The 10,837-nt window shown below is 37.1% G+C and overlaps 1 protein-coding gene across 1 annotated transcript; it reads right to left on the bottom strand.

Moving 5' to 3' along the window:
* Nucleotides 1-26: 26 nt before the first annotated feature.
* Nucleotides 27-10,638, bottom strand: LOC137385438 (ataxin-7-like protein 2). The gene is made up of 14 exons (XM_068071888.1): nt 10,526-10,638; nt 9,924-9,986; nt 9,712-9,816; nt 8,694-9,428; nt 8,188-8,270; nt 7,729-7,895; nt 7,494-7,614; nt 6,988-7,097; nt 6,614-6,827; nt 6,076-6,228; nt 5,802-5,876; nt 998-1,144; nt 520-667; nt 27-295 (listed from the first exon to the last, which is right to left on the bottom strand). The coding sequence occupies exons 1-14, from the start codon at nt 10,620-10,622 to the stop codon at nt 27-29; spliced, it is 2,487 nt and encodes an 828-aa protein (XP_067927989.1). The 5' UTR covers nt 10,623-10,638.
* Between the last annotated feature and the right edge of the window lie 199 nt (nt 10,639-10,837).

Below are 10,837 nucleotides of genomic sequence, written 5' to 3'. Positions count from 1 at the left end.
AGAGGGTAAATGAAAAGATCTGGCAGCTAGCCATAGCCGTGATGAGCGGTAGCTGTGTTTGAGCCGCTGTGGTGTATAGCCGGTTGTTGGGCGAGAGAGGGCTGTGAGCCCAAAGGTATTGTCACGGTGCTGCTGGTTTTGCTTTGCTGCCTCTGTTGCATAGCGCGAATGGAATTCAGAGAGGATAAGGTGCTGCTGTTAGTAATGGTAAACTGCTGTGCAACCTTTTCACTAGGATTACGCGATTGTATACGGTTGCCTTCAGTTAGGCTGAGATTGCTGTCCGACTTTATATCTGTCAAGTGAAAAGAAAGCTAGTAATATGTACCAAACTTTACATAGTGACTGCCGAGGTCAACAAAGATGCAAAGAGTTTCGAGTTTTGCAAGTGAGTTCTCTACTGCTGGCCCTAGCGAGCCTACAATAATCCAATATAATATTCGGAATACCTTTCGGTCCCTAGTATCCATCTGACCAGAGACAGTTAAAAGCGGCGCTAGACTTGAATACAATACTCACACTGCAGGCTGTTAGTATTGAGGTGAGTAGTTTGAGTTGATGTGTATTTAGGTAGTATCTCCAGCACCATTGCCTGCTGATTGTCTGTCTTTTTCTCAGCTGGAGAAGTCTGCATGACTATGCCATTGGCAGATCTTGAAAGAATATCCTTGACAAAATAAAGAAAATTTTCCTGCCGTGATGCCAAAAATAAAAATATGATCATATAAATGTACATACTGTTTACATATTGCGTACTAGTAAGGTATAGCATGCAACTGTTGGTATGCAGTTGCATGATATAGCTTTCTGAATTTGCTATGCCTTGCTAAATTTGGTGTTTAATTTAATGTTATTAAACATTAAATTAAACACCAAACTAATGAGTCTCTCCCAGGAAATGGTTAGACAGAAATTAGAAACGCGTTTGCTTGACACAAAGACGGTGAAAGTGATAACCAGTTGTACATAGGTAGATTAGTAGGTAAAACGAACGTACCGGTTGTCTAGAAGGAACGCTTGAACTGGTAGTGCCAGAAGCAGGATAGAGAGTGTACGGAAGTCGATCAAGTAAAGTCAAGTGCTTGTTAGACAGAGCGGTGACATTAGATGCATTGACAGGTAAATGTATAGAATTCCGGCTTGCCTAAAAAACAAAAGAATTCAAAATAAAAAAGTAGTTGCTAAAAAAGGGCAAAAAACCAAATTAGTAGAGTTTTAATCAAACTAACATGTATAAAAAATGTCACATATCATCATCATGATACTCATGAATTCTCCAAAATCCAATGTACAGCCAATCGCTCAACTCGTTTGCAGGTATGAGGGCAGACAGAAGGTATGTATTAGCGAGTGCCTCGACAGACAGAAGGTATATATTAGCGGGTGTCTCGACAGACAGAAGGTATATATTAGCAGGAGTCTGGGCAGACAGAAGGTATATATTAGCAGGTGTCTCGACAGACAAAAGGCATATGTTAGCAAGGGTCTGGACAGACAGAAGGTGTATATTAGCAGGTGTCTGGGCCGACAGAAGGTATATGTTAGCAGGTGTCTGGGCAGACAGATTGTACAGAATTGGCAGGTGTCCAGAGAGATCGATGATACATATTAGCAGATGTCTGGAGAGACAGATGGTACACGTTTGCAGGTGTCAGGGTCAGAAAAAACCACGGTTTTTATGAAACAACCGAATAAACCAGGCTTTTTTGGTTCAAACCGGTTTTTATGGTTTATATAATTTTACCAAGGTTTTTTGCAATTTCAAGTCTAATTAACATCACTTACTATAGCTGCATGATTGAATATTGAACATACATATGTGGAATCATCTGTTAAAGATGGTACTGTGGGAGTTGTTATAGAAAAAAAGAGAAAAAACATAATGAAATTTCAGAATGAACCTTTAATCAAAAATGAATGAAGAAATACTGAGCAGAAATCTTATCACATAAAGTGAATATATTACATACAGCTCTATGTAAAAGTAGGAATTTAAATCCTAGTGATTATTTGTGTAGTAGAGAAGAGCAGAGCATTATGATCTACAATTGCAGAAATCAAAGCAACAAATTTGTAAATTCGTAAAGGTAGTAGTAGATACATTATGTGACTGAATATGTACTTAGGCAATGGTCATACGATAAATAAATACAAGTTTCCCAGCTTTCTCTGTGCTCAGTCTATTTCTGACTTTTGAATGAACAAACCCAAATCTTGAGAATAGCAGCTCAATGCTAGCACTAGAGTTGATTTTTTGAAACACAAAAAACCTGATAAACTGAATTCTAACAATCCAACTAATTTGGCTTTTGCTAACTAAAAGAAATATTAGTTTACAAACCTAAAGCTTTTGTCCAAAAGAACTTTATTGTTTTCATTTCTAATTATAAGCAATCCTCTCTCACTAGCTAGACTTGAGAAAGTTTTCACGCATTATTAAAGACGATGATTTCACATGGTTTTCATATTTCATCAGTAAAGGGATTGTCATATCACTTGATAAAGCAATTGAAAATGAAATTCACTAATTCATTGTTGGGCTAGGATTTCATGTAGTTGCAACTTGAGCTCTACCACCATCTAACTACTATGTGCTAAATGAACTTCTACAGCAGATAATCACATAGAATTGCATTTCTACCACATGATAACCACTAAGAGCTTAGAATATTGTTTTTCACAAAAAATAATGAAAAACCATAAAAATCGTTTTTTTTCGGCTGGTTTAATCCAATTGGTTTAAACTAGAGCTGCACAATGATCGCGTTAATTAAACGATTAACGCGATCAATACAAATACACGATTAACTGAGTTGAGCCAATTAATCTTCATATAAAATACAACCGAGGTGGTGATCATGTGGTTCCTTTATATTGTTCAATATTTAACATTTACTTAGCAGGTTACTATCATTTCTTATGACAAACAACACTTTCTTACCAATTATATACAACCACAATGATTTTGCACCCAACTATGAAAACGCAAAGTGAGTCGCTAACATAAAACTTGTTTATACAATGCGATGCGTAAGCACTGCGCCGATCTAGCCGTTAGTGGCCATGTTTCTAGCTGTTCGAACATGTTTCTAAGTAATAGCAACAAAACGATTTCAGTATTATTTAATATCTTTCAGTCTATTTTTTGTTTATGTTTAAAAACTTTCTTAGGTAAATTATACATGTATTTTTATCTTTCAAAAAAAATCACAATCATATTTCGGCTTTAGAATATTAGTAATATAAGATTGACACTTTATTGGAACATGAAAGCAGAAAAATGTCTTCCGTACTATGTAGCACATTTCTGTACGTTGTTGGAATCGTAAACAAGAATGCGAAGTGCAATATATGCCAGAAAAAATTTGCTTACCACCACAGCACATCATCATTAAGATATAATTTAACTAATTCTCATCCTACCGCAGAAATCATCACCAGCTGTCGCAGACAATAACTACTACTACTGTCCCCTGTGAGTGGCTATTCTCTAAAGCTGGCAATATTGTATGTAGAAAGAGGGTATATCTTTATTAGGATAATGTAAATAAACTGTGCTGCCTCAACTCTTGGCTGACTTAATTATAGACTTTAATAGACTTTTTTCATATTCTTAATAACAATTACATTGTAACTTATGTACATTGTACATGTACATAACATGTAATCCTGTTAACAATTGTCTCAAATATAATTAATTTATATGTAGCTGTAGCCTATTATTTGTTTTTGAATATGCAGGTATTTTCTAGATTAGTTCTAAGATTAACTGGTTCAGACCAGTTATTAATCGCAATTAATTTTTATAATCGTTGTGCAGATCTAGTTTAAACCAAGCCAACCCCGGTCAGGGTAAACATTTAATTCCCACAAATTGCTTTTATAAGCTCATAACGCAACTACAGCAAAAGTCTTACAGAATAATCCAGTTCCGTTTACTGTAGTACTTATGAACAAGAAGCAAATTCTAATCGATCTAGAAATAGTCAACTCTCTGCAAGGTTACATAACTAAACACCCTGTATCGTGTAAGCAAAGGATAGACATAAAGGGTGGTCACACGAGCGCCGAACTGAACTAAATGACGCAAAACGACGTCGCTTTCAGCTGTAAAAAGTTCGGCCGAAAACATTTCTGGCCGAAATGAACCTTTTCGGTCCTGCTCGAAATTTCGCGCCGAAACCTTGCTCTTATTGGCTGGTTAAAATTCTAGAATTCTAGCGAGCCCACGTCACATTTCTCCTTACGTGTGAGTAAAGTTAAAAAAGAAATGGGACGATACATTTATTTCATTAAATAAACAACATGAAGCAATTTACGACAAGGTTCACCCGGACTTATGATTGTGTTGCATAAATGTAAGATGTTGCACTTAAGTTTTGCATAAATGTAAGAGAATGGTTGTGATTTTCTTTCGTGTAGAATATAAGTAATGTGTCATATTCGTCCTGATGAAGTATCCTTTGACTGATTTATTTATGTAAAACCACAGTACTATTATAAAGACTGTTTTTGTTTGCTATGTACTCAGCATAGAAAAACATTCATAGGTTAATAAAAAAAAAAAAAATTATGTTGATGGGAAGGGTTGGCAAAATCTTTGTATCGAGTGATTTATTTTGAGCAGCTGAACGATCTTCTGATAAATCTGCTGTGTAATTATAATTTATAATTGTTCTTCAAAGTTTTTTGTTTGCAATAGAAATATTTAACTCAAATACATAAAAACTACTAATGAAACCGTGGCCAACCGTGTCCTGTCTCTATACGTATGGTATCTAAGAAGCGAAGTTACTTCGGTGGCCGTGTGACATGTGCCACGAACCGAACCAGCCTCCGAACCTACGTCGGTTCGGTGCTCGTGTGACCACGCCTTTAAAGGGAAGATATGCCGACTAGATGCTGAATTTATAGTTTACATAATCTATGTGCGTCAGGTGATCACTTTCTTGTGAAAATATTTGCTCCAACATACAATATGTTCAACCTGCGAAGCTGATATCGGCCAGACAGTAGATAAAGACAGTTGAGAACGCGAATAAGGTAATATTTCATTTGCATCTTTCTTGTAGTAAACTCTCCAGCACAAGCTCAAACGAGCAGGAGTAAATAAGGGAGATGTATCTAGCCAGTCACCAATAAGAGGAGACGTATTTAGCCAGTCACCAATAAGAGGAGACGCATTTAGCCAGTCACCAATAAGAGGAGACGCATTTAGCCAGTCACTAATCCTTCATTTCTTCGTGACATCATTTTATTGTTGTCGGCCATCTTTATAGACAATGTTATCGTTAAAAACTCGAAGCTTTTGCAATGAATTGTTGAAAACGATGCTTTTCTTTGCAATTTTTTTATTATCGTATCAAAACAACACCACAAAGTACCATTAAATAAAAGAAAAACGATCGTTTTCCACAAATATGGCGGATTTTTCGTGAACGAGCGCATGTGCAAACGACTTGATGTAAAAGAAAACGATGGATAAGAGGAGAGTATTTAGCCAGTCACCAATAAGAGGAGACGCGTTTAGCCAGTCACCAATAAGAGGAGACATATTTAGCCAGTAACCAATAAGAGGAGACGTGTTTAGCCAGTCACCAATAAGAGGAGACGTGTTTAGCCAGTCACCAATAAGAGGAGACGCGTTTAGCCAGTCACCAATGAGAAAAAAAAATTCTCAAACTACCAGATTAAATACAAAACAGACATAGTCAGAACAAGGGGATGCGATGAAATAGCAGAATTGCTTTTTATTGCTTAATCAAACGACAGGGGAAGTCATAGGAGTCCAAAATACTGACCAGTTTAGCCTTAGCACTATCTGCCACAGTTCCTTTCTGTCTGTTAGTTGACCAGACACCTCCATCATTGAGCAACTAAAATTATATGAGATTAGTTAGCTACAGCCAACATCCTGTACAGCATTGATCGTATATTAAAACAAGCAACAAGTACAGAGCTCGGTCGTACGTGAGATAAACAGCAAGTATGCTGCAGCTCAGTATTCATATGACAAAGAAAGGAAGCAACTTGTTAGCATAGAGAGAGTTCTCTGAGAAGGAGATTGCTACTAACATTGGCACGAATCAGCTGAGTACTGGTTCCATTGGTGAGAAGGTTGATGGTGGAAGGGCCTGCTCCAGCAGAGCCTGACTTCACTATATTTGCGGAATCGGCACGGACTAGACATTGAGAGGGTGATGTAGGTATGCTCGGTGGAGATGCAAGCTGAAAAGTCAACCGAGCCGCAATGAATGATAAGGATACACCATTCTTGCAATCAAAGAGGGAAATATGTCGACTGGTCATATTATCTACAGATATTATAATTCTCCACGACCCCTTTTTTATTAGATTTATTTTGTTTTGATATTGCAGATAGTAATATCAAAATCCCTGCAACAACATGCGCATTCGTAAATTTGTAAAGCGATCAGTTCATAGCTAAGTCGAGCTTTATATTATCCCAAGCACACGTCTGAAAAATCTTGAAGCCATGTTAGCGAGAATTATGTCATCCTTCTGTTTCTTAGCTTCATAAATAAATAGTGATGATGTAGATTTATATGGTCGAAATGTAAAGTAAATGGTAAGAATATAAATCGTAACATACTCGATGAGAGAAAGGAGGATGGATAGTTTTGGCGACATCAGCTGATGAGCTGCGTTTAGCTTTCTTCTTTTTATCAAGAGAACCTTTAACCTTGGCAGTGGACTGGTTGTGTAGCAGCGTTTGACTAGAGGCCGGCAATGAATTATGGATATATTGGTTGCCTTTTATAGCAGCACCATTGACCGACTTGACACTTTTAGTTGAGCAAAGTTTTCTGCAATAACATGTGGGTTACAAGGAACAAGTAGATAGGAAAAACAGTAACATTCCATAAGCTAACTGCAAAAAACACCACAAATTTCTGTACGATAGCTAGATGATGGAGGAAAATATGAAGAAGAGTGCAATGAACATTATATGAAAGTAAAACATACTTGGTTTGTCTTGGTTTTTCAATAGCTTGTTTGAGGATGTTACGCAGAGAGCTGAGCTGTCTGTTGGCTACATAGGAAGAACCACACAATCTCGCCCCATGACACGCCACCTAGAAAATATAAAACTGGGGTTAATTTCTAACTAGCATCGAGATGGCTTGAGATAATTATAGAGGAGAAAATGGTGTAGGTCTAAAAGAGTAGGATGTGTATCAGCTCATGTCAAAGTAACACTAATAGTACTAGTGTACTAATAGTAAGCTACGAAAACAGTCATTCATTAAGTTGGGAAAACAGCTGACATTGGCCTGACCACATTGAGAAAGACTTGGTTCCTCTCCAATAAACAATTGACAACACCAAAAAGCATATTTACAGCTCATATCACAAGAAATGAAAAGGACCCAACCACCTTCAATCTAACAAACCAGAGACAACAATTATCATTGAATTTCAGTGAATGTCAATGGAGTACAACTAGTACTTGTAGCCACTTGTAGACTCACAGCTAGCGGTCGGGGATGAATGACAGAATAGCCAAGACAATCTGTCGAAGCCTGGACAGTATCTGATGTCTCGACATCGGACTCTCCAAACAGCGGTGCTGCCACGGGTGCAGATCGAGGTCTAGATAAACAATACGAGAAAACTCTCAGCATGAGAGAGGAGACGATTAAATGATGGTTCTGCTATATTTATGAAAACTGAACTTGCTTTTAAACTTTCATATTTTGAACTTACTTTTGAACTTTGGTATTCGAGATAATGGAAGACGAAATAGGTTTTTTCCGGTTAACCTTGACCTTACTGAGTTGCAAGGCTTCTTTGGCTTCTCGGTGTTCAAGGAGTAGAGTATCAAATGGCTTTGAGCGGCCTGGCACTTTCCTTCTAAGTGACAAGGCATGGGACTAAAATGAACAACAGCTGTGACGGTGAACATTTGCAGCAGGAATGAAGCAATCTGGGTGGTGTTGAGATATGTAAGGCAGAGAATTGTGACTCGTAATACAAAAACATTGTGAGAACCAATGAGTATGTGATAGAAACCAGTCTGGTATCAGTTATAACATCTTTTAAAACAGTAGTTTGCATGGAGAGTCAGAGAAGAGAGCCTGAGAGGAAAGCGATGTTGATCTCTGTTCCCCTCTGTTGACCTCCGTTGAGAGTGACTGACCTAGCACGACTGATAGCAAGACTAACCTTGCAGGTTAATGATCTTGTGCAATGCTTGCCCCACTCGTCCAACCAACAACCGCAATGGCGGTTTGGATCGTACTCACGGTCTAAAACAATTTGCAACTTATGCTTTACTGGCTAGTAATTGACAAGTCCACTATCATATTTCCAACCCTTTTGATTCATAACATTAGCCAAATGGAGTAACATAAAAAAAACTAAAGATTGCAATGTTAAAAAAAACATGGCAGTGACAACAGTGGCAGTTGTGCAAAACATTCCAGATGATTTGATCTCGATTTTTTCTAGCGCAGTCAGTGAACCCAAGGATATTTTTTACACAACAATTGGGTAGTTTGGGTTTGCCCAATAAAGACAAGATTCACCCTATTGTTTAATAATGCAATGGCCTACTAAACTATAATAAATAAAAATAGCGATGATGAAACAATAATCTTGATAAAATGTATGCACCTAACAAGAATGAACTTTAAAAGTGAAATAGAGAGTCTGATAGATAAAGACATTACCTTTACATGGAATGCTTTTGTCAAAGGTGGTAATCTGATGCAGCTTTGGAGGACTTTTAGGCTGCTTGTGCACGTTAATGAGAGAAGTCTCAGATTCACTTATGCTAAACAATGGTTTTGGAGAATAATCCTCTACCGGCGTGGAATCTTGAGGAGATGGAGTCAATATGGCAGGAGTTTGAGCAATGACGGAAGGTGTTTGTTCATTGTTACAGACACTTGTGTCTTCAATTTTCACTTTCTTTGGTGATTCTGATTTAGGATATGCATTGAGAATAGAATCTAAAGACCTCTTTGAAGGTAACTGTTTACTGCTAGTAGTTGTATGAGGTTGATCAGCAACTGAGTTAGTAATATGCGCAATCTTAGGAGTTAACGTTAAATCATTGAGAGATTCACTTCGCCCGACAATGCTGGATGAGCTTGCTAGCGATTTGCTGAGGCTAACGTCATCAAGAGCAACTACCGGCTGGGCTCCACCCCGTAACTGCTTAGCTAATGCACTGTTGCTTTGCTCTAATGACCCAGGAGCAAACCTGCCACCGATCCTATTTACTGGTGGTTTGGGTAGTTTGTATTTATCTAGTAAATTTGTCTCACAGTTTGCTGTCAACTTCGGTGAGTTTCTAGGAGAATTTTTATTTTTGGCTTTTGAAGACAGTCCTTTGACTATTGGTTTTTCGGTGAGCAAATGTTGAACTGATGAGTCTCCACTGGCCTCCTTATGCCTTTTTTCTACACACACAAAATTTGCGTAAAAATAATATAAGAATAAATAAAAAAATGAGATATTAGTACAGACTTTTGTGCATTGAATTAAGCAAATCACAATTCATATATACCAAACTGCCTCAGGACATAATATTTCAATAAACGAAATTCATACATCATTTGATATGAAGCTGGATATATCTTTCAATAAATAGACATGAAAAACAAGCATTAGATTGCTCGTTTTCCATGTCTACTTTTATGACATCAAAATTTTATGGCTATATGCAAAAGTAAACTACGTTACCGATATGAGAGTAGAGTGCTTGGGGTTTTATGACAGCTCCACATTGATCACATAATGTTAAAAGGCATTCATCCAATGCTGGCCGTAGTCCAAATGTGGACGCATCTATAACAACGAAACAGCACAATAATAAAACTAAAAACACATGCTGTCTGATAATAGAAATATCAAAGACAGCCAAAAACTCATATTGGTTCACATCAAACACATACCTTCCTGATGCAAACGAGAAGTGACATCATAAGAAGAGAGCTTTTGAGATGAAATTTTCGGATCTAAAATCAAAGATTCCTGGTAAAAAAGTTGTTTTATAAAACTAACAAATTTATCAAAATGTTCATAAAATTTAAATGGAGCTTAACAGTTTAGGCTTTAATAATCGGGCACATTATTGGTTAACAACTACTATGTCGCATTATGACTCGAATGTTATGAAACCTATCTTACTAATGTTTATAAGTTTATTTTATTAAATAGCTATTTCTGAAAAAAATCACAATAAACCTATGACGATGACAAGAGAAGCGTTTTGACGACTCACATGCAGTAAAGAACAAAATAAAATTTTGGCAAGGCTATGTAAAAAAAAGCCTGCATAAACAAAATGTGTCAGTATATAATAATGCTTTTTATTTTGATTTACACTATCAGCTTGACATTAAAAATAATAACGTTGATGTTATTGCGGTATGCATGGATATTCCCAAATTAAACCCACTTTGTTTATTTGTAACAGCATACCTATATAATGACATTTGTGTGCTTTAGTTCACATGCAACATTTTTCAGGAGATGACTACTAGAAAAAATATACCTGGAGGTTTATCTTTAATGGCTTTTCGACAATGCTCAATTAAACCTGCCCAAGGCAGGCCGAAATGTTTGGAGACATTTTCTGTAAAATTATCCATTATATCTAATATTAGTAGTTTCACACCAAGGCTTCAGGTTGTCGATGGGCCCTAAAATTTTGTATCGCCCTGCTACGAATTTATCGCTCGTCATCTATAGTATGAGAGCGGGTCGGATCTGAAACATCGTTCTTGTGCTAAGACTGAGACGTTTTGAATAACTTTATGGAGATGAATAACCGCACTCGACATCTAAAGTTGATTTACGCGTAAGC

The sequence above is a fragment of the Watersipora subatra genome, chromosome 1 (genome assembly GCF_963576615.1).
Source record: "Watersipora subatra chromosome 1, tzWatSuba1.1, whole genome shotgun sequence".
NCBI classification, from domain to species: Eukaryota; Metazoa; Bryozoa; class Gymnolaemata; order Cheilostomatida; family Watersiporidae; genus Watersipora; species Watersipora subatra.
The sequence above is the reverse complement of the archived record's forward strand: the minus strand, read 5'-3'. Positions and strand labels throughout refer to the sequence as shown.